Source organism: Leptodactylus fuscus, chromosome 5, assembly GCF_031893055.1.
Source record: "Leptodactylus fuscus isolate aLepFus1 chromosome 5, aLepFus1.hap2, whole genome shotgun sequence".
NCBI classification, from domain to species: Eukaryota; Metazoa; Chordata; class Amphibia; order Anura; family Leptodactylidae; genus Leptodactylus; species Leptodactylus fuscus.
Genome location: NC_134269.1, coordinates 159349329 through 159374368, shown reverse-complemented (window position 1 = coordinate 159374368; position 25040 = coordinate 159349329). Strand labels below are relative to the sequence as shown.

The 25040-nt window shown below is 42.7% G+C and overlaps 1 protein-coding gene across 2 annotated transcripts in view; it reads right to left on the bottom strand.

Moving 5' to 3' along the window:
• Positions 1-6086: 6086 nt before the first annotated feature.
• The window catches only part of NUP37 (nucleoporin 37), a 37677-nt gene continuing 18723 nt past the window's right edge, over positions 6087-25040 (bottom strand). For both annotated transcript variants that reach the window (XM_075274567.1, XM_075274568.1), the window contains exons 6-10: positions 15588-15678; positions 13407-13588; positions 12346-12396; positions 10321-10414; positions 6087-6746 (exon numbers count right to left, since the gene is read on the bottom strand). In XM_075274567.1, coding sequence (XP_075130668.1) covers positions 6633-6746; positions 10321-10414; positions 12346-12396; positions 13407-13588; positions 15588-15678 — 532 coding nt within the window. In that variant the 3' untranslated portion in view covers positions 6087-6632. The remainder of the gene's footprint in view (positions 6747-10320; positions 10415-12345; positions 12397-13406; positions 13589-15587; positions 15679-25040) is intronic.

Genomic DNA, 25040 nt, shown 5'->3' with positions numbered 1-25040 from the left:
ATTAACGAGTGGATGGAGTCAACACAAAAGTGGGTGGGGCTAAATTTGCCGCAGCACATTTTGTCCCTCTTTCGGTTCTTCAAAAGTTGGGAGGTATGCACACTATTATGTCCATAGTGGCCCCTGCACACAGTATTATTCCCCATAGTGGCCTCAGTACACAGTATTATTCCCCATAGTGGCCCCTGCACAAAGTATTATGCTCCATATTGGCCCCTGCACACAGTATTAGTCCCCATAGTGGCCCCAGTACACAGTATTATGCCCCACTGTGGACATCCATGAACAATTATTATACTCTGGGGTCTTTTTAGACCCCAGAGTATAACATTTGGAGACCTGGGGGGATACAAACATAAAAAAAAACACTGTTACTTACCTATCTCCCGGCTCTGCTGCATTCTCCACCGCTGTCCCAGAAGATGGCTGACAGCGGTGGAGAATGCAGCGGAGCCTTCCCCTTCAAATTCTTAAAACAGAGCAGGGATCAGCAACCTTGGCACTAACTGCAAGCCACTTGCCAAAATTGATGCTGGGATGAACTCATTATCAGCACACTCACTTCTCCCATCTGTCTTGGACAGGTGTAAAGAGGGTCTTTCATGTCCTCATCAATGTGCGGTATTATATGCTGCTAGAAAGCTGACAGTGCGCTGTGTTATAACCCAATCATCCCACTGGTTCTATAAAAATTTCCTTTTCCAAGACAGGCTGAGCAAAAAGGGGTGAGAATGGCAAGCTATGAAAGAAGTACAGTGTGATATGCCTCACTCAGTGTGATACCCAGTGAGTTACCTCCTTGCCTCCACATGGGCTCCTACCCCAGTGTACTACCAGGAGCCAACAACTAACCCAATTCCACAGAAGCAGAGGTGGGCTGGGTCACAGGAAAAGAGGAAACCTAAAGGCCACACAACACCTTCCCCTAGACCTTGTGAGGGTCTCAAAAGGGCAATTACATTCCTCAATCCACGTGACAAAAACATGACAAACAGTGAACATAAAAAGAAAGAAATAAGTGGGAAGAGTGCAGTGTGCTATGATTCGGTCATCCCACCAGATTTATAAAAATTTTCCTTTGCAAGGCGGAAAGGCCGAGCAAAAAGGTGAATCAAGCTGTGAAAGAAGTGCAATGCGATGTGCCTCACTCAGTGGGTTCCCATCCCTGCTGGGATTTGTATTGCCCTTATACCTACCATTTTTCTCGAAATAGACTCTTACATCAGAATAGCTGTAGTTTGAAATAAAAGACTACCTGTAGTCTGGATATTCTGGGATTTTTAGTGCTCTTATACCTACATTCTGGCTGTAAAGTAGATTAAGGCCCCACTTTGCGGAAATGCATCTTCTTTTATTGCAGATTTTGCTGTGTATTTTTGAGCCAAACCTAGGAGTGGCTACAAGAGCAATGGAAAATATATATATGATGTTCTTATACTTCTACCTTCTGCTTAACCCCTTCCCGCCGATGGCATTTTTTGATTTTCGTTTTTGACTCCCCTCCTTCTAAACCCCATAACTTTTTTATTTCTCCGCTCCCAGAGTCATATGAGGTCTTAATTTTTGCGGGACCATTTTTTCTTCATGATGCCACCATTATTTATTCTATATAATGTACTGGGAAGCAGGAAAAAAATTCAGAATGGGGTGGATTTGAAGAAAAAATGCATTTCTGCGACTTTCTTACGGGCTTTGGTTTTACGGCGTTCACTGTGCAGCCAAAATGACATGTCCCCTGTATTCTGTGTTTCGGTACGGTTCCAGGGATACCAAATTTATATGGTTTTATTTACATTTTGACCCCTAAAAAAAATTCCAAAACGGTGTTAAAATTTTTTTCTTCTAAAAGTCGCCATATTCCGACGGCCGTAACTTTTTTATACATAGGTGTACGGGGATGCATAGGGCGTCTTTTTTTGCGGGGCCGGGTGTACTTTTTAGTTCTACCATTTTCGGGAAATGTTATTGCTTTGATCACTTTTTATTAAAATTTTTATCAGAATTAAAACAGTGAAAAAACGGCGGTTTGGCACTTTTGACTATTTTTCCTGCTACGGCGTTTACCGAACAGGAAAAATATTTTTATAGATTTGTAGAGCAGGCGATTTCGGACGCGGGGATATCTAACATGTATATGTTTCACAGTTTTTAACTACTTTTATATTTGTTCTAGGGAAAGGGGGGGTGATTTGAACTTTTAATACTTTTTATATTTTTTTTTACTTTTTTTTTTTATTTTTTTTTGCATTTATTAGACCCCCTAGGGGTGTTGAACCCCAGGGGGTCTGATCACTAATGCAATGCATTACAATGCTAATGCATTGCAATAAAACATAATCTCTTTTGCAGGCTGTATACACCAGCCTGCAAAAGAGAGAATTTGCAGACCGGCTGGGAGCCTTTAACAAGGCTCCCGGCTGTCACTGCAACATGACGTCGGCCCTGGAGCATGCTCCAGGAGCTGGCGATCCGTGCCAAAATGGCGGCGCCCATGCGCCGCCGGGAAAATGGCGCCTCCGGCGCCTTTGACAGCAGCGCCGGAGGGGTTAATGCCTCCGATCGGTCCGGGGACAGTAGACAGCAGTAGACACCCGGCGGCTATGACGGCCGCCAGGCTCCCGGGCGGTCGCCATAGTTACAGACCCGACATGCACAGTACTATTACGGCGCATGTCGGGAAGGGGTTAATCCACTCCTGGCTTCATCTCAAAAAAAAAAAAAAAAGTTGCTTTTATAGCAATTATAGCTTTCATGGCCCACTGGGTCAATGTTTTAAGGGGCAGCGGCCACAGTCCAGAAACACAATATGGCCAGGTACTAGTTCAACCCCACTTGTGAAGGCCCAGTTCAACCACCATATGCAGGACCCATCCACCACCTTTGGATCCTCTTCTCTGGACCATTTCCTGCCCCCATTTCCACCAGGGCAAAATAGCGGACAGAAGCTGAAATATTTTCTTTTGGACTAAAGGAGAATATAAAACACTCTATAATGTGTGAGAAGTTCAGCGGCAGCGGGTATGATTTCATGTGTCTGAATTAGTCAGAATAAAATTGTGGCTTGCTTCATTGGATGTCTTCTGGCGAACTATCTTGGTATGTACAGAGCCTGTACATACCAACACACAATACAGCTTGCTTTGTATTAAGAAGCCTAAAGAGCATACAATATTCAACATATATCAAGAATATTGAGCAGAAGGCTACATGAATAAAAAAGGGGAGAAATGTAAGTTCAATAATACTATGTGGTTGGACATAGCCGATGTTATGCTTAGTGTTCCTCTTAATATTTAACTCTTATTGGCTAGAGGACCAAGAAACAGTAAAACCAAGTGATCTAATATTTGGTTTGGGTGAGCTTTAGAGAGACGCAAAAACAAGACAGGAGTCTCTGACGTTCTGTGGGCTGTTTTCCTGGGAAAAGTTGGAAAAACTCCTGGCATTGAAATATGGTAAAGACATTTGATACAGAGAGCTAGGCTCTAAAGTCTTAACATCTTCTCAGCAATGCTCTGTTCAGAGGAACAACTTAACCTGCTTCTCCAGTCTGGCTCAGGCCACTGAAGCTGTAGTAGGTCATTAGATCATATTTCAGAGATGAGTGATTATTTCAGGAAGTATCACTTTTTTCATTTTATAAAAAGGGTAAAATATGTATGTATTAAATACTGACATTTCTGTGTGAACAAATCTAATCCAATGCAGTAATCATACACTTGAAGACTGACGTAAGTACTTAAGCTTGCTTGTATATTACTGTGCAAGGTCACTGTTACCCTACAACTACATGAGAAAGCTAACCATGCAGAGGTTGTTTATGACAGGCATTTCAATGGCTAGTTCTGTTCACACCAGAAAATTAAACATAAAGCTCAATGGTGGTCAGTACTTATAGTCTATGTCACATGTAACATCAGCGTCCACGTTCCTGATCATTAGACTGTCCTTCCATATCCACTCATTCAACAAACAAGTATATAAACAGAATGGAATCTATATATTGTTTTCACTTTGTGTGCACTAGACGCAAAGACCCTGTTCACATTACACTGATGCCATCCGTAGGGAATCTGGACATATATCTCAGGTGCATGGCTGTGATGTATGCCACTATATAAGCACAATAGGCTAATAGACTACAACGTTAAATATAGCTACCGATGTGTATAGGCTGAACACCCGTTTTCCATCCTTTGGGTGAATGGTGTCCTGTGGATACATTTACCTTATGCATCCAGAGTAGAGATGAGCGAGTAGTATTCGATCGAGTAGGTATTCGATCGAATACTACGATATTCGTACCACTCGCTATTCGGATGGAAAAGTTCAATGCAGAACCAGCATTGATTGTCTGAATGCTATACAGTCGGCCAATCAACGCTGGTTCTTCTCCTACCTTTAGAAGTCTTCTCCGTGCAGCTTCCCCGCGGTGCCTTCCGGCTCTGAATTCACTCTGCCAGGCATCGGGCCTGGGCAGAGCCGACTGCGCATGCCCGCTTGCAGTGCGAACATGTGCAGTCGGCTCTGCCCAGGCCCGATGCCTGGCAGAGTGAATTCAGAGCTGGAAGATGCCGCGGGGACGCTGCACGGAGAAGACTTCTCGGAGGATCCATCCTGACTCTCACTCGTGGACTTGGTAAGTATAATTTGATCGAACGTTGCCTACCCCTGAAACGAGCATTTTCCCCCCATAAACTATAATAGGGTTTGATATTCGATTCGAGTAGTCGAATATTGAGGGGCTACTCGAAACGAATATCGAATCTCGAACATTTTACTGTTCGCTCATCTCTAATCCAGAGCTTTCCCGACAGAACACACGGCTCAACACAATGTGAACAAGGTGAAAATGGGAGGATCTTTCTCCTGCTGCACATTCAGCCTGACTGCAGCCAGTCCAAATGTGGGCATGACTGGTGGATGATGGCTCTCTCATACACTTCAATAGGAAGTACTCAGCTATCACTAGCGATCCCATTCCTTCATCAGATGCTGCAGACAGCTGAAATACTGCACTCAGTGGGAGCGCTGTCCACCACAGTCACGCCCACATTCAGCCTGGCTATGGTCAGGTTGAATGTGCAGTGGACGAAAAGTCCGGCCATTTTCACTTCATGCAATAACCCCTTTAAAGCTGAATTTCTGTTGACACAATAACTAAATAGGACTAATGATGGAAATGGATATCTATTATAACTACTGATCTATGTGTATATTTACCTACCTGTCCATTCTAAGTGATTTGTAATACGGCTGCATGTCTACATAACATTGTCATCTTGCTAAAGAAGTTAACTGGAAAAAAAAAATATCAACAAAACAACCAAACTGAGAAGACACAGAGGAATATAAGAGACATAATGAGATGATGCTGTAGTAATACTGTATGTGTTCTGCCCCTCATTATTATATTATTAACCTGTCTCCTGGACAATTATCTGAATACCAGGGGTGCCATGACTTATGTGAGGGTCATTTGACTCTCTACTTCTCCTACAGATGCAAAGAACTAAGACTGGACCATACTGTTTTTCTTTAGAGACAGACCACTGAACTGATAAAATAAAAATATGTTAAAAATACAATTGTATGGTATCATGTTCACTATACAAAGTCATGAAATCTGGAATACCTCTTTAACAATTCATAAACACAAGCCAACTATAAAACAGAAATGTGCACCGTAAACACGATGTAAACAAAATTCTGCAAAAAAAACATGAAGGCAAAAAATTACAACCAAGTAGCAACTGCAAATATAACTCAAAAGCAAACAACAAATATAAAATTAGGCATTTTTTCCAGCAACATCCCTGGGTGAGCCGTGACTTGTTTTTCTATTGCTCTGTAGGCATGTCAGGCTGGGTTGATGCTGATGCATGTTTCAATGGGATTTTTGTATTCAGGACAAACTTAATACACTGAGAGAAATGTATTTCTTAAAGCACAATTTATTTCAAATGTTTACCCTTAAAATAATGAAATTTTTTTCTCCCCCCCCCCTCATTGTGCCTTCTTCCGAAGTAAAAATAATATAAATTTAAGTATTCCACCAATGAAAGCCCCATTTGTATTGAAAAAAAAAAAACGGTGAAAAATAAGGATATATAAACAATGTACAAAGTTAGAATCTGTTTAATAAGAAGTATAGCTGTATTCGGCATTCTCATATACTGTACATTTATTGGAGCAGCAGGGCATATGTGACTGCTCCTCTATTCAAGCTCCTTCTCATTGCGCTTGTGCAGTGAGAAGGAATGGGGGGTTGGGACCCACATTGTAGTGATCCTGTGGAGAGGTGATAAATGTTTTAATGGGATAACCCATTTAAGCTATACAACATTTTAGTCTCATTAATAACATTTATCCCTGATCACAGTAATGGGGGCCTCAAAGTTCCCCTGAATGCTCCATGTGAATAGAGCGGTGGCGCATATGTATAGCCACCACTTTATTCAGTTTCAGGGCAGCACTCTCAAACATACAGCAGTCAGGGGAACTTTTGGCCAACATTCTTGTGATCTTTATGGGTCCCAGCAGTAGGGCCTCAGTAATCACTTATCCCCTATCCTGCGGCAAAATGTTTATAATGGCACAACCCCTTTAAGGGATTAATGCTTTCTGTACAGTTACATTTCAGTAAGCCAGAAGAAAAGTTTTCGGTATCCTCCAACAACACAGAGAGGTAAAGACCGGTGCCAGCTGAGTCCAGAACTCACAGGTGCAGAACCAATGAGGATGGGCTGAAAAAAAAAAGTGTATATGATAAATTATTATTATTATTATTTATTTATATAGCACCATTAATTCCATGGTGCTTTACATTTGGGGGTTACATACAATACACAGAATATACAGGTAGATATAATACTAACAATGACTGACTGGCACAGTGGGGTAGAGGGCCCTGCCCGCGAGGGCTTACAATCTATGTGGGAAGGGGGTAGAGACAGAAGGAGAGGGGGAGACTGTACAGATGGTGGTGAGGTGATAGTGTTATTGGAGGTTGTAGGCCTTCCTGAATAGGTGAGTCTTCAGGGCCTTCTTGAATCCTGTGATTGTGGGGATCAGTCTTATGTGTCGTATCTCCACTGATACTTAGAGATCTACATGAATCTATGTACAGTGTTGAAGGTAGACTGCATCATTGTCATAATATTAAAATCATGTTTTTCAGGGGAATAATAATAATTAGAGATGAGCGAACACTAAAATGTTCGAGGTTCGAAATTCGATTCGAACAGCCGCTCACTGTTCGCGTGTTCGAATGGGTTTCGAACCCCATTATAGTCTATGGGGAACATATACTCGTTAAGGGGGAAACCCAAATTCGTGTCTGGAGGGTCACCAAGTCCACTATGACACCCCAGGAAATGATACCAACACCCTGGAATGACACTGGGACAGCAGGGGAAGCATGTCTGGGGGCATAAAAGTCACTTTATTTCATGGAAATCCCTGTCAGTTTGCGATTTTCGCAAGCTAACTTTTCCCCATAGAAATGCATTGGCCAGTGCTGATTGGCCAGAGTACGGAACTCGACCAATCAGTGCTGGCTCTGCTGGAGGAGGCGGAGTCTAAGATCGCTCCACACCAGTCTCCATTCAGGTCCGACCTTAGACTCCGCCTCCTCCGGCAGAGCCAGCGCTGATTGGCTGAAGGCTGGCCAATGCATTCCTATGCGAATGCAGAGACTTAGCAGTGCTGAGTCAGTTTTGCTCAACTACACATCTGATGCACACTCGGCACTGCTACATCAGATGTAGCAATCTGATGTAGCAGAGCCGAGGGTGCACTAGAACCCCTGTGCAAACTTAGTTCACGCTAATAGAATGCATTGGCCAGCGCTGATTGGCCAATGCATTCTATTAGCCCAATGAAGTAGAGCTGAATGTGTGTGCTAAGCACACACATTCAGCTCTACTTCATCGGGCTAATAGAATGCATTGGCCAGCGCTGATTGGCCAGAGTACGGAACTCGACCAATCAGCGCTGGCTCTGCTGGAGGAGGCGGAGTCTAAGATCGCTCCACACCAGTCTCCATTCAGGTCCGACCTTAGACTCCGCCTCCTCCAGCAGAGCCAGCGCTGATTGGCCGAATTCCGTACTCTGGCCAATCAGCACTGGCTAATGCATTGTATTGGCGTGATGAAGCAGTGCTGAATGTGGGTTCAAGCGCACCCTCGCTCTGATGTAGCAGAGCCGAGGGTGCACAAGGGTTCAAGCGCACCCTCGGCTCTGATGTAGCAGAGCCGAGGCTGCACAAGGGTTCAAGTGCACCCTCGGCTCTGCTACATCAGAGCCGAGGGTGCGCTTGAACCCTTGTGCAGCCTCGGCTCTGCTACATCAGAGCCGAGGGTGCGCTTGAACCCTTGTGCACACTCTGCTTCATCAAGCTAATAGAATGCATTGGCCAGCGCTGATTGGCCAATGCATTCTATTAGCCCGATGAAGTAGAGCTGAATGTGTGTGCTAAGCACACACATTCAGCACTGCTTCATCACGCCAATACAATGCATTAGCCAGTGCTGATTGGCCAGAGTACGGAATTCGGCCAATCAGCGCTGGCTCTGCTGGAGGAGGCGGAGTCTAAGGTCGGACCTGAATGGAGACTGGTGTGGAGCGATCTTAGACTCCGCCTCCTCCAGCAGAGCCAGCGCTGATTGGTCGAGTTCCGTACTCTGGCCAATCAGCGCTGGCCAATGCATCCCTATGGGAAAAAGTTTACCTCACAAAAATCACAATTACACACCCGATAGAGCCCCAAAAAGTTATTTTTAATAACATTCCCCCCTAAATAAAGGTTATCCCTAGCTATCCCTGCCTGTACAGCTATCCCTGTCTCATAGTCACAAAGTTCACATTCTCGTATGACCCGGATTTGAAATCCACTATTCGTCTAAAATGGAGGTCACCTGATTTCGGCAGCCAATGACTTTTTCCAATTTTTTTCAATGCCCCCGGTGTCGTAGTTCCTGTCCCACCTCCCCTGCACTGTTATTGGTGCAAAAAAGGCGCCAGGGAAGGTGGGAGGGGAATCGAATTTTGGCGCACTTTACCACGCGGTGTTCGATTCGATTCGAACATAGCGAACACCCTGATATCCGATCGAACATGTGTTCGATAGAACACTGTTCGCTCATCTCTAATAATAATCTATAGGACATCTCTCTATACCCACACGATTCATTGCGGTCATCTCCAAGATCTTTAGGAGAAGCCGAGAAATGTTTAGATCCAATAGACATCAGCTTTCCTGTTCTGTGCCCCCAGTGAAGAGCTATCTGTGTCGGTTCTGTAGCTCTTTACTGTCAGAAGGGAATTTCTGACAGTCAGTCTGGAACATCCCTCCTCACAGTAGAGTCTATTGCGCTGTACTGTACGCTGAGCGGTGAGGAACACCCCCCCCCCCCCCAGTACTTGTCTATGGAGGGGAGGGGGCGTTCCTCACCGCTCTCACAGTACAGCGCTATAAGCGCTACTGTGAAGAAGGACGTTCCTGACTGACGGCCAGAAACGCTCTTCTGACAGTGAAGAGCTACAGTACCGGTACCGATAGCTCTTCACCAGGGGCACAGAACGGGAAAGCTGAATTCAGCGCACTTTCGTCTTTCTAGCGATGTATTAAACCTCATGTACCCCAGATGGTGAAAGGTCCTCTTTAAAGGGGTTGGGCACAGCAGAAGCCCTGGTCTCAGTATAATTTGGATCCTAGTGGTCAAACCCACATTAATCGGCAAGTTATCACCTTTCCTGTGGATAGGTACCAATTAGAGTTGATTCGAATACATCGCTCCATAGGAATGCATGTTAGCGGCCAGTGCTTAAGCCCTTGCTGTACGGCCGCTCCCATGCATTCCTATGGGAGCGAGGTATTCAAAACTCTAGTTTCGAATACTAATCGCTCATCTCTAGTACTAATAACTTGCTAACTTGGTCCAACCTCTTTAGTGAAGTTTACATTATAAATAGACTATTGTTACAAGTTATACCATCATTTTAGTACCCTTGCAGTAGAGACAAGCTCTAAGTATATCCTGAATGGGTCATTACTAATGTCACAATGATCTTAAGGTATCTGGCAAGCCACAAGGGCGACTGTTCACATAGCAAGAGGGGCGTTCACTTTAGTTATGGTTGTCACACTTCATTACTGTCTTTCAGTAACAATATAAGATACGTAACATCGCCTTAAATAATCTACCTAAACCTCATGAAAAGCAGGAATCTTTACTCTTCATCTTGGCACATCACTACCAGTAAAAAAAACAAAAAAAACCAATGTAGTGTTACATGCATTACATTAGATTGACTTACATGTGGGTGCCCTAAATGATGGATAAGAAGTTGAGTGTTCACCTTTCCTGGGCATCCAGTAGTGGCAAATAGGTTTTCATTGCATTTTGACCACCTGCCAGAAAATTAACAAAGGTAAGTAATAAATGGAGTACTGATAACATTAAAAGGACTTCACTATTGTTGACCTATCAATATCAGATTGCTAGAGATAAGGGTTCTGACACTCTACCGATCTGCTATCTAGTAGTTGTGAAAGAATTAAAAATTTTGTAAAAAAAAGCCATTCATTCTGTTACCTGATGCAAATATTATGGCATCTATAATATTGGTAACATTGGTAAGCTAACTATACGTTGTTTTCTCTCTAAACAAAGATGGGCTGTAGAGATTCAGATGTATTCTTACTGTACCCCATATTGAATTGAGTGCGCAGCCAGAAAATAAATGGAACTAGGAAACAGCGCACCATTTTTAAAAAGATTAGATCAGTAAGGTGCATGTCTTAAGATGTTTGTCTAGATCACAATGGTACACATAGCTATATAACTAAAGATCTATGTAATGAGGTGAATTATCAAATCCATGGACATTAAAACAAGAACAATAGACAACAGTAGCAAATAAAAAATATTTTCTCTTCAGTATTTATCACTAGTATATGCATAGTATAAGCAAGACAACAGATACTTTAATGTATAACGTATTTAATGAATAATGTTAACGTTAACATTGCCAGACAACTGTACCATTTCATGTCAAGGCTATCTGATGTAGAAATGCAACAAGGTTTAAAGATCAGAGATGATATGATGCGTGCCCAATATTTCACACATGGATTGCTTCACATCTTAGTGCAGGAGCTGCCCCTCAATTCAAATGAATTGCCTGCTGGAAGTCTGTTGTGAATGCAGAACACACTGGACAATACACATGAATATCCGGTAGCACTTGCCTTCTCCTTCCTCCCATAGCTTTCACAAATTCTTTGTGATCAGGTTAATCCAAGTCACACTGAAAGTAGGTTACTGACCTGCTTTCAATATAAGATTAAATAACACCATCACACAGTTAGGGCAGGGACTGATATATAGTTTTAATGCTGATAATTTTTTTTTTTTGCTTTTCAGGCTTCACAGGATCGTTTGGACTATATCAGCTTCCTTGGAATCCATCAATGATTTTTTTTTTTTTTTTAATGGTAAAAGGGTTACTTTAGGGCTTTAGTGTTCTGCACTAACTATTGCTCCAGTACCGACTCCACCAGAGGATATGGTAAAAGCAGGGTATAAGCCACTACTGGACACCTAAAGTGATAGGCAGGTACTAGAGCAGCTAGAGGATGGTATTATGAGGTTGGGAAGGACCAAAAACTGTCGTCCCTCCCCACCCTGGTAATATGAGCCTGCTGCTACTTGTATTTGGCTACTTATGAAAATCTGTTGGGTTCCATCATCTTATTTTAAAAAAAAAGAAAAGGAAGAAGAATCCGACATAGTTCAAATGATTCTGTAGAACCTCAAAGACAAAAACAAAATCACAAAAAAAAAAAAAGACAGTAGCATGAAAAACAAAAAGCAGTCTTCTCTCATTTCCACTGACTGAACTGAAAACCAGAGTTGAATTCTTATTTCTACTGTGGAGCAGCAAATAAATAATTCTGCTGCATCAGAGGTCTCATGCACTAGATCAAGTGCAGGGACTTTTAAGGTTACATAGGAGCTATGCATTAGTTATATGACCAGAGCTACATTGGGTCACATTGACAGTTGGCGAGTGACCTACTGTCAATGTGAACCTAGACATTGAAATTACATTGACATGACATTGAAATGTTAGGTAAGGGTTGGGGCTGGAATGAGTCAGGAGTTGTTGACTATTTATATGAACTGCCAGCCGACTCCTGCCATGGAAATTAATGCGTGGACCATTTGGTAATTCAAATGAATTACAAGGCAGCAACTAGTGCGATACATCTGTGACAAGTAACACTGTTACATCTAGGATAGAAAACGAAAAAGTCAAAGTGTAGAAAGAAAAACATACTTGAAGCATCTGGCTCTGTCAGCATGTACAGGCTTATTATCTTGAGGGTAGCTAAAAATAAACAAAATATGTTAATACTTTATTCTAATATAACAGGTTAATTTTTTCAGATATTAAAGGTGTTTTTTCATAATGATTTAAGGGGATAATTTAAGGTTAAAGATTTTCCCAAATATAGTATATAATTAGGATACGCCAACACTTTATAGGTCATTCAGCTGAATGAGGCATTGTAGCATTTACCTTCACAATAGGTGCCTGGAAACCATGTGACTAGCTGTGTGGACCTATATTCTCATGACCACTTGCCACACTGGGAGTCAGAAACAATAGTATATTCTAACAATATTACAATTTCTGTGATGGGAAAACTATTAATACAGGTTATTATCACTCAGTTTTACCCTCCTTGAATAGCCAGAGCTGCTGCAAAACATGGACATCCTATGTTGTCACTTTTTCCAGCAACTACTTAATTATAACTAAATACGGTAACTGTTATTAAAGGACTATAAACACTGGAATAACCCTTTAAGTAAACAAGTGGACTTTGAAGTCTAACACAGTGCAACTCATTCAATGTTAAACGTGGGTGTAAGGTTCCCTAGAGCAAGTGCCACTCTTTTCACAGAATCTCTATACTTCGACATGAGGCATGATGATACTTTATTCATCATTATTGGAACTGCAGGTGACGACAGAGAACAGTACTCCTCATTCTTCAGAATTTCCATAGAGATAAATGTGGCAGCGTAACATGCTTAACCCTTGTTCTTGTGGTTGGTGGATAGTGTAGATAAGTAATAAACTGTCATTTTAAGAGTATCCTTTAATGAAATAATACAAATATATGTGGGAATTGATGTTAAGCATTACCACATCTCACATGGTTGGCAAGGACAAATTCACAGGATGTGGGAGAAATAACATTTAAGTGGACTGCCCTTGTAATAACAAACCCACATTTTAGGTAACTCTTGGTAAGCCAGGAAAAGAAATACTATTTCAGATTTCTTCTGTAACATGTTCATATTTGTAACACATTAGTAGTAGTCACTAACCTGGAGCGTGGCATCTCCCAAATTACCCAGTCATTTGCTGCAACTGCGCCTACTCGGAAAGTATTTTGTAAGCACCAGTCTGCAGACATGAGGGGCATCTGCAAGGACTCAAGTGACAGAATAGCTTGGCGTCTAATCAAATCATAGATACGTATTATGCCAGTCTTTTCTGCAACCATCAGCTGGAAAAAAGGAGGGAAATTATGTATCATCACGAATAACAAAAGTACAAAACAGTTAAAAAGACACTCCATTGTTTGTTTGATTTTTTGGAGGGGGGGGGGAGAGTGTTAGCTATGTAAGGTAGTCACTGAATTAGATTCAATATTTGGAATTGCTAATGCAGTGACCCATGTCTAGTACTTGTACCCATGTTTACTTTCTGCAGAGGAAATATTAAATATAGCTTCCAGGACCTAACGGTGTGAGGATGATGTCACCACAGGCCCTGAAACCTGCAACAACTGCTGCTGATAGCACTGGGAAAGGTAATGGAAGGCATGGTTGAGCCATTGCATTTATGCCTTTCCATTGTGCAACCCTAACCTTCCTGAATTGACATGGATACAGCAGGTGATGCCTCATACTAAAAGTCACAGAAAGCAACACCATTTACTGGATCCACAGCATACCATGCAGCACCTGATTTTACCTACTCCAGTCTAATATCTATCATAGAAGTACAGTGACCTGACCGTGGGAGGAATGCAAAAGGCAGTATGTCAGAGAGGGGGGGGCTATAGGGAGCAGATCATTTGAGAGGCAGATGAGGAGCAGGAAGGCCCTTTGACAGAAGAGGTTTGATAAATCCAAGGTCACATGGTAGACACCTCTTTTTTACACAACATCCCATGTTAAAAAAAAAAAAAAAGTTCATGCTGTGAAACTGTGGGTTATTAAAGAGGGTGAAAGTAAGATTAGGAAAGACACTATGAGTAGACAACTATTAGTACTGATGCAGTGGTCTTTCAGTCAATGTAATGACTAAAGAAAAAAAAAAAATCAGAAGAGTGTTCCTTTAAGGTAAGAAATAAAATATGTTTGGACACAAAATAAACAATCAGATATGTTATGAGAGATGCTTTCTGGAAAGAATTTCAAGTAAGGGGGCGTTCACACTACCGTCAGTGTCCGACAGGTAGTGTCCGCTCCTAGTGTTCGTTCAAAATCTCCCCCGGACATTAGCAGCGGACACTAGCGGTGTCCATGACACTTGTCATTCATTTAAATGACTATCGGGTGCGTTCCTTTGCACTCCGTGCCCTTCCTCCACTGTCCACTTGTAAAGATGTCCGACTTTTCAAGCGGACAGAAAAAACCTACACGTCGGGTTTTTCTGTTCACTTGAAAAGTCGGACATCTTTACAAGCAGACAGTGAAGGACAGGCACGGAGTGCAAAAGAACGCACCCGATAGCCATTTAAATGAATGAAAAGTGTCACGGACACAGCTAGTGTCCGCTGCTGATGTTCGTGCGAGATTTTGAACGGACACTAGGAGCGGACACTACCTGTCGGACACTGACGGTAGTGTGAACGCCCCCTAAATCCTGTGTAATGTAGGATTATTATTATGACTAGACTGACTCCCATTCAAACAAAAGAGTAATGGAGTATAAAAATATAATGGAAAGATTTGCACCTCTCCAAGTGTTGAATTACAAATACTGACCAAAATACTGCCTTGTCAATGTGGCATATGTCTCTACCATGCTTACACTGAAACTGCTGGACGAAAAATCTGTGTGTGCAGGAGTTATTCAGTCACCAGTCTCAGCTGGACATGGCAATGGAGTCTCAGTTGGAGAACATAGCCTTAGACAAGCTATATTTTACGAAGAGCCTTATAAATTTGTAAACAAATAAGCTGTATCCTCTATTTTTAGTTATCTTCTTTGTAATGCGTAGTAACTAAGAGGTTGATGCAGTCAGAGGTGCAGTTTTCGAGCCAAAGCCAGAAGTGCACCAACGGTAGTTTTCCCATTCTCTTTGAATCCACTTCCTAGCTTTGGCTCAAAAACTGCATCATAAGCCACATGGTTGATTCCAGCCTCAAACACATAATAAATTTGGAGCAAACCGTGCACCAATGTGTTCAGAAATGAACTCAGGACAATAAATTATTAGGCAACTAAATGATGATGAATTAATTGATAGTGACAGAAAACAGAGAAATTCAAACCTTGTAAGCTTCTAGTGGATGCCAAACCACACTCATCCCAGGGGAACGCAGCATAAACATTGCAATTTGGTTACCAGCTAAATCCCAAATTCTAATTAAAAAAAAAAAAAAAAAAAAGCATAAAAATATAACAGAACAAGTATTCAGTCAATAAAGCTTAATATGAATTTTTCCTTTTTTCAAAGGAACATTACAATAGAAACAAAAAATAAATTTGCCGTTTAATCTCCTCCTTTCTTCTGATCCCACATTTCATATTGCAAGTAAAGCTTAGAAATGGACTATGAAGAAATTTCAGGAAATCATGCTTTTCAAGCTGCAACCTCATCTATTAGTGGATGTAATGATGGGTCAATGGAGTTATCTATAGAGGTGTTATATTCTATTGTAATACTGTAATGTAAATGAAGAGACTGCTGCAAAGAAAACAGAATTAGAAAGTGTCAATTTATTAGAGTTCGGGGCCAGAGGATCTACACATCACTTGCTTGCTGCTGTGCCCCCGAACAATTTTTTTTTTTTTTTTTTAAATCCGTACACCTGTCCAAAAGATAAAACTGTATAAAAAAAAAAAAAAAAGTTTTTAAAAAAATATTTTTAATCGCCATTTTGGCTTAGGGCAAATGAGCCTCAGCTAGTCATGGTGGGCAACACAGCTCCTTTCCTAGCCATGGTTCTGGAAAACTTGCTTCTGGTGTCATATGAAAGAGGAGATTCTCATAGGCTGCAGTGTTATCTATCTCAGCCGCGGAATCCACGGGAAGATAAGGCATGTCACTTCTTTTTGGCATGTTGCTTCTTTTTGGCACTAGCTGGAAAAAAAAAACAACGCTAGAGGGGACTCCCACTGAAATGAATGGGAGATGTTTTTGCAGGCAGATTTTGAGGCGGATTCCACGTCAAAATTCACCTGCAAAAAAAAGTTAGTGTGAACATACCCTAACATTCAGCAAGAGTCAGAAACAGCTCTCAATACAAAAACTAGGGATATAGTGAAAAACGCAGGATTTCTCAGAAAGGAGACAAAATTTGTTATTCAAAGGGATTCAATCATGGGAATTTCATTTTTTTCTCCCTAACACATAGGAATAACCTTAAGAAAGGCCATTCTTCTCCTACCTTCTTTTCTGCACCGCCATTCCGTAGATATCCCACTTTTCTTCGGTATGTAAATGAGTTTTCTCATAGCACTTGGGGTGTCCCCAGTGGTGCAAGAAAACTCTACTTTACTCTTCTGGCACGCGTCCCCGCGATGTCTTCTTCCGTGTTCTTCTTCCGATGTTCTTCTTCTAGATTTAAAATTCACGCATGCGCAGTCGGCTCTGCCACCGGACAGCCGACTGCGCATGCCTGCGGCCATTTTCTTGTGGTCACTTACACAGTACGCTCATGTAAGCGGCCAAAAGAAAATGGCAGAGCTGACTGCGCATGCGTGAATTTTAAATCCAGAAGAAGCTGACGGAAGAAGACATCGCGAGGAGGCGTGCCAGAAGAAGACAGAGGCCAGCGCTGGAGAGTTTTCTCGCAGCACTTATTTACATACCGAAGATATCAACGGAACGGTGGCGTGGAGAAGACTTCTAGAAGTAAGAGAAGAAGCCTTTCTTAAGGCTATTCCTATGTGTTAGGGGCAAAAAATGGGATTCAAATGATTGAATTCCTTTAATAAAGTATATCACTAAATTCATTAATGACACAAATACTGCCATAAAATCAAAAGTTGTCCAAAAGTTTAGTTATGCTTTAACCCCCTGCAGTTCTGTTTTTAGCTGGGGACCATCTGAGGGGCAGAGCTCAGAGGGGTTGTCCTACTATAGACACTTATCCCCAATCTTCTGAATAGGAGATAAGTGTCCGACTGCTGAGGATACAACTGTTGGAACCCTTAACAATCAGGAGAATAGGGTCCGTATGTGCTGAGTTCTCAAATTGATGTTGGGGGTCCCAGCAGTCAGACCACCCACAATAAGATAGGGATAGGGGTTAAGTGGCCATAGTGGGTCAACTGCTTTAATTATTTTTTTGTCCTAATGTAGACAGGGCAGACAGACAAGGCTCCCGTTCTAGCCAGTTATCTTACAACCAATAACAGAATTCTATGGGGCTATGCTGAAGAAATTGTCTTAACTATTTCTTACTTTTAAATGCAATATGAGACAAGAGGACCAAAAGAAAGACAGAGATTAAAGAGAACATGTAACTAGGTTTGTAAACCAGCAGCATGCCCTAAACCTGGTCGCTCTCAATGAGTTGAATACATTTTAACCTCCTGAACTAATGTCCTGTGGCTTCCTGCAGTGTACTGCTCACGTCATGGAGCTGGCCTAATGAGTGCAATGTATTGGGAGCTTCTGAAGAAGAGTTCAGGACTCATTAAAGGGGTTGTCCGGGATAAAAAAAAAAAAAAAAAACAGTTTTACATTAAACTAAACCCCTCCATATACTTTATAAATTACTTAGAAAAAGTGAATATTTACCATTATCTCTCAGGAGGTCATGTGACCCTCCCAGGGACATCTTCATAGTGTCTTGTGACTCTCCATCGCACCGTTTCAGAAGACGAAGGTCACATTCTTTTTCCCCCCTCCCCTCACTACACTCCTCCCGTCCAGCCCTCCCATCCCAGTCATACTTACCTTTCCTTCCTACTGTCTCCTGTCAGGTTGTGTCATCAGCGACGTGTGCACAGTGGGCTATTGCGCATGCGTGAGCCGCCTGGCGCCATTACAAAGATGGCTGCTGTCGGTGAAGTGGGCGGGCTATCTAGGGAAAAGGGGAGGGGGAGTTTTTTGAAATGGAGGGGGACAGTGAGTGTGAGGGAGGTGTGGTGATGGATATCTAGTTTTTTTAATGATGGCGGCTGAGGGTGTAGTGGGCGGGCTAGCTAAACAGAGAGGGGAGAGGGTGTGAGAAAGGGAGTGAGTCAGTTAGTGAGAGAGTGAGGAGAAGTGAGGCATCCTGGAACTTGTAGGAAACACAGAAGAGGACGTTACGGATGTAAAGAAATGCAGAGGGTGCAATGAGCTCACTGAGAACCCCAGAAATCACTCAAAACACTGCTAAGGGTATTTTGTGGCATTTATTAACCCATTAATAGCACTAACAGACCTTTTTTGTAAAATTCTTTTTTGCACGGAAAACCCCTTTAAGAGAGCGATGGAAGGCTCAGAGATTTGGGGCCCTAGACTTCAATAGCATAAGGACATGGTGCTGGTTAAGGGGCCAGGTTCTTTATTAGAGAGCAAGTGCATTTACTAGGTTTAGGGTTCCTTTAAACAAATGTTCTATGACAAGATCCAGATAGTATGGTCTGCTGTACAGACAGTTTCTAGAAACACATCCATACAGATGCACTGTGTACCCAGTGCTCCAGCCATGTTTACCTTATCCTGTCATATTTAGTGGTGTACTTCCTAAACACTAGCTGGGAGATATGACATGTATAAAAATACATTTGTTATGTAACACAGCTATTCTATCTATACAACATAATAAGGAACTGGATGTACAAAACAAAGACGTGTAATTAATAAGCTCAAAACTGACAAAAGAGAAGATGACATTGAAATCATTAAAGGATTTCACTGATGTTATCTGCAGATATTATTTTCTTAAGTTTAATTTTGTTTTATAAGTTCTAAAGTTGTAAAGGCACTATACAGCCACTAGAGGGCATATACCTCAATCTGCTGACCTTATCTCTAACTGCAAAAATAAAGTATTGCAAAAATATAAAATGTACAGACTACCACAGTCTAGTTCTTTTACAGTAGACCTATGTTTACAGTCTTTTTATTCCCAAAGTTTATATGTGTAGTACCAAATACCTACATGCAGTATATGGGTAATGATCAATAGAACTCCCGTACAAAATTATGTCCATAACATCCATTTATTGTTTGGTATTATCTATTTATATCCTGTAGCAACCGCTATAGAAGTGTAAAATCTTCTAAAAAGTACTTTAATGTAATTTGCAGTAAGAATTCTCCCATATAGTGAACATGCACCTGGCAAGTAATGTGACGCAGCCATATTGTTTTAGCATTCAGCCATACAGACGATATTTAGAGGTTAAATGTTAGATGTATCCTCCACAAATCTAGCACAAACAAATGGATGCATGTGCCGGCTGCAAAGTCTGTGCATGACAAGAGAAATGATATATTTGGAGTTAAGCAGAATAAGAGCACAGTGACCTTTTAAAAACGCTCTTGGTGTTCTTTTAGAATGTACTTGGTTTTTAATATATTTGGCAATGGTTTCTGGGTTGGATCCAGTGTCATAATGCTTTCTCAACATTTAAGCCATCATTACACAGAATCCATGTGGAGCAACTGCTGACAATGTAGTAATTTCCATGAAAAAAAGACTAATATAGTCTAAAGACTATACAGATAGTGTTTAATATACTAAACCTAGACCCTTGTTGTACAATGTGTGTAACTGCACATCACATTATAGAGCATTTCTTTATCATGCGTTCACTAGCTTCAGGCTTGAGAAGCAAGTCTGACTTTTAATAACAATGACATCCTGCAGTCACTTGTAATGCCCCATAAGCCAACTGAATGTAAACAGGGGACTAACATGCTCAATGTTACTATAGAAATGTTATCAGTAAAATAACAAGACATCTGGCATGTCATAACTGTATCATTGGTGAGGTTCCCACCGGCTGGTCTGATCTAGTGCTGCTCCCTCTTTCCTGTTTTCACCTGAATGGGGCCAAGCCACCATACAGTCAAAAACTGTGCACCAAACTAGCACTGCAGCCCCTTCATTTTCAGGAATGTGAGGAGTCAAAAGGTTGAGATTGGATGCTGCCTGTATTATATGGCTGACACCAGTCTGAAAGTATCATAGTCAGCGATAACCCCGCTCAGTGCAGCATACAGTATAAGTTACTGCTGATGTCTCCTGATCTCCCCCCCCCCCCCCCCCCCCCCCCCGAGTGTCATGTCTTCCTGGAGTATATTATGAAGATGGCAACTTCAATTTAAGTACTGTATATACTCGAGTATAAGCAGACTCCCCTAATTTTACCACAAAAAATTGGGAAAACTTATTGGGGGGGAATGCAGCAGCTACTGGAACATTTCAAAAATTAAAATGGTCGGAGTTTTTGGGTGCAGTAGTTTCTGGGTGCTGGGGAAGGAGAGGGGGTGTTTTGGTTGTCTGTCTGCCCCTTCCCTGAGCTTGAGGACTGGGGTTTTTTTTCCCCCACTTGGAATTCAGCCTGGCTGAATATAGGGTATCTGCAGGGCTCCTATTAACCCCTTCACGACAGAATAGGAGCACTGCAGATCCCCTATGTTCAGCCAGGCTGAATTCCAAGTGGGGAAAAAAAAAAAAAAAAACAGTCTCAGGGAAGGGGCAGTTAGACAACTTTGTTTTCCAGCTACAGCGTTTACCGTACACGAAAAATATTTTTATAGATTGGAAGAGCGGGCGTTTTCGGACACAGGGCTACCTAATGTGTATATGTTTCACAGTATTAGTTTTATATGTGTTCTAGGGAAAGGGGGGGTGACTTGAATTTTTTATACTTTATTATTTAGTTTTTTTACTTAATTTTTTTTTTTTTGCATTTATTAGACCCCCTAGGGGTCTTGAACTCCAGGGGGTCTGATCACTAATGCGATGTATTACAATGCTAATGCATTGCAATACATTGCAAAAATCGTTATTTCGTAGAAAATCGTAGAAAAGCACTGCAACTGGGGAGCTTTTACAGAGGAGCTGAGGGGAATCCCCGGACGCAGGCAGGAGTGTGGACCTGAAGGAAGACCTCTGCCGCCAGACCTGAAGGGGAACTGTGGCCGGCCACCGGCAAAAGCGCTGAGGGGAATCCCTGGCAGACTCGGCTGCCTGGATTTCCCCTCAGCGCTTCTGCCGACGGCCGGCTTTTCTTTTGCATGCCGAGGTCTTCAGGTACGTGCTCCTGCCGGGAATCTCTCCTTCAGCTCCGGCGGCTGAGGTACGCGCTCCTGCTGGCAGCCGAGGATAACCAAGCGCTTCAGGGCCGCATTTGAGAGAGCGGTCGCGTCCGCTCTCTCCAGGGGCATGGCGGCATCTCCACTGTAACTCCGCCATTACCACTGTAAAAGTTACAGTGGAGGTGCCGATTCTAATGGAGACCGCTCTGGAGCAGAGCGGTCGCCATTATAGCCACAGACTACGCAGCACAGACTCGGCATCCAGACACCGGGGCGGGTGTCGGGCCCGCAGCATCACCATGGCGATGCTGTTCAACGCAAACTACATAAGTACTTACGGTACTTCTGCTACAAGGTCCCGGTACTTCTGCCAGGAGCGTGGCGATGCTGCGGCCCGGCACCAACCCCCATGTCTGTATGCCGGGTTTGTAATTACGGTATTACCGTAATGACCCGAATATAAGCTGAGGCAGACTTTTTCCGCCCGAGCTGAAAAACTCGGCTTATACTCGAGTATATACGGTATTACAATGTATTGTACATACAACCAAGAAACCTAAATCATATCAATATTTGGTATGACCACCCTTTGGAGTCCTAGAAGTGATGATAGGGCCCCCTGATCTCAACAAGTCTGTCTGGGATTTCATGAAGAGACAGAAGGATTTGAGCAGGTCTACATCCACAGAAGATCTGTGGTCAGTTGTACAAGATGTTGATATATCCTCCCTTCTGAGGTCTTTCAAAAACTTTGTGTAAGTGTACGTAAAAGAATTGGTGGAAGGCAAAGGTCACATCAAATATCGATTTGACTCAGATTTTTCTTTTATGCTAATACGCTCCACCCTTTTCCATTTAAAGCATTTTAGAAATTGCAACGACCATGCATGTGCATTAACGCTTCTCACGCTCAGGGAACGTGGTGATCCCCTTTCTTGTGTACACTTGGGGTCCTGGCAGCTGAACCAGAGATCAAAAATATATCAGCTATCCTAAGGAGAAATTACGATTGTATTTAACGGGACAAGCCGCTTGGCAAAATAAAGATAGGTATAAATTAAAATAGCTATCGCTCCTGAGCTCCCCATAAACTTCCGTAGCTGGCTCTACCAGGCATATACACTCACTGGCCACTTTATTAGGTACACCTGTCCAACTGCTCGTTAACACTTAATTTCTAATCAGCCAATCACATGGCGGCAACTCAGTGCATTTAGGCATGTAGACATGGTCAAGACAATCTCCTGCAGTTCAAACCGAGCATCAGTATGGGGAAGAAAGGTGATTTGAGTGCCTTTGAACGTGGCATGGTTGTTGGTGCCAGAAGGGCTGGTCTGAGTATTTCAGAAACTGCTGATCTACTGGGATTTTCACGCACAACCATCTCTAGGGTTTACAGAGAATGGTCCGAAAAAGAAAAAACATCCAGTGAGCGGCAGTTCTGTGGGCGGAAATGCGTTGTTGATGCCAGAGGTCAGAGGAGAATGGCCAGACTGGTTCGAGCTGATAGAAAGGCAACAGTGACTCAAATAGCCACCCGTTACAACCAAGGTAGCCAGAAGAGCATCTCTGAACGTACAGTACGTCGAACTTTGAGGCAGATGGGCTACAGCAGCAGAAGACCACACCGGATGCCACTCCTTTCAGCTAAGAACAGGAAACTGAGGCTACAATTTGCACAAGCTTATCGAAATTGGACAATTGAAGATTGGAAAAACATTGCCTGGTCTGATAAGTCTCGATTTCTGCTGCGACATTCGGATGGTAGGGTCAGAATTTGGCGTCAACAACATGAAAGCATGGATCCATCCTGCCTTGTATCAAGGGTTCAGGCTGGTGGTGGTGGTGTCATGGTGTGGGGAATATTTTCTTGGCACTCTTTGGGCCCCTTGGTACCAATTGAGCATCGTTGCAACGCCAAAGCCTACCTGAGTATTGTTGCTGACCATGTCCATCCCTTTATGACCACAATGTACCCAACATCTGATGGCTACTTTCAGCAGGATAATGCGCCATGTCATAAAGCTGGAATCATCTCAGACTGGTTTCTTGAACATGACAATGAGTTCACTGTACTCCAATGGCCTCCACAGTCACCAGATCTCAATCCAATAGAGCATCTTTGGGATGTGGTGGAACGGGAGATTCGCATCATGGATGTGCAGCCGACAAATCTGCGGCAACTGTGTGATGCCATCATGTCAATATGGACCAAAATCTCTGAGGAATGCTTCCAGCACCTTGTTGAATCTATGCGACGAAGAATTGAGACAGTTCTGAAGGCAAAAGGGGGTCCAACCCGTTACTAGCATGGTGTACCTAATAAAGTGGCCGGTGAGTGTACAGTACAGACCAAAAGTTTGGACACACCTTCTCATTCAAAGAGTTTTCTGTATTTTCATAACTATGAAAATTGTAGATTCACACTGAAGGCATCAAAACTATGAATTAACACATGTGGAATTATATACTTAACAAAGAAGTGCGAAACAACTGAAAATATGTCTTATATTCTAGGTTCTTCAAAGTAGCCACCTTTTGCTTTGATTACTGCTTTGCACACTCTTGGCATTCTCTTGATGAGCTTCAAGAGGTAGTCACCTGAAATGGTCTTCCAACGGTCTTGAAGGAGTTTGCAGAGATGCTTAGCACTTGTTGGCCCTTTTGCCTTCACTCTGCGGTCCAGCTCACCCCAAACCATCTTGATTGGGTTCAGGTCTGGTGACTGTGAAGGCCAGGTCATCGGGCGTAGCACCCCATCACTCTCCTTCTTGGTCAAATAGCCCTTACACAGCCTGGAGGTGTGTTTGGGGTCATTGTCCTGTTGAAAAATAAATGATGGTCCAACTAAACGCAAACCGGATGGAATAGCATGCTGCTGCAAGATGCTATGGTAGCCATGCTGGTTCAGTATGCCTTCAATTTTAAATAAATCCCCAACAGTGTCACCAGCAAAGCACCCTCACACCTCCTCCTCCATGCTTCACGGTGGGAACCAGGCATGTAGAGTCCATCCGTTCACCTTTTCTGCGTCGTACAAAGACACGGTGGTTGAAACCAAAGATCTCAAATTTGGACTCATCAGACCAAAGCACAGATTTCCACTGGTCTAATGTCCATTCCTTGTGTTCTTTAGCCCAAACAAGTCTCTTCTGCTTGTTGCCTGTCCTTAGCAGTGGTTTTCTAGCAGCTATTTTACCATGAAGGCCTGCTGCACAAAGTCTCCTCTTAACAGTTGTTGTAGAGATTTGTCTGTTGCTAGAACTCTGTTGGCATTGACCTGGTCTCTAATCTGAGCGGCTGTTAACCTGCGATTTCTGAGGCTGGTGACTTGGATGCACTTATCCTCCACAGCAGAGGTGACTCTTGGTCTTCCTTTCCTGGGGCAGTCCTCATGTGAGCCAGTTTCCTTGTAGCGCTTGATGGTTTTTGCAACTGCACTTGGGGACGCTTTCAAAGTTTTCCCAATTTTTCGGACTGACTGACCTTCATTTCTTAAAGTAATGATGGCCAC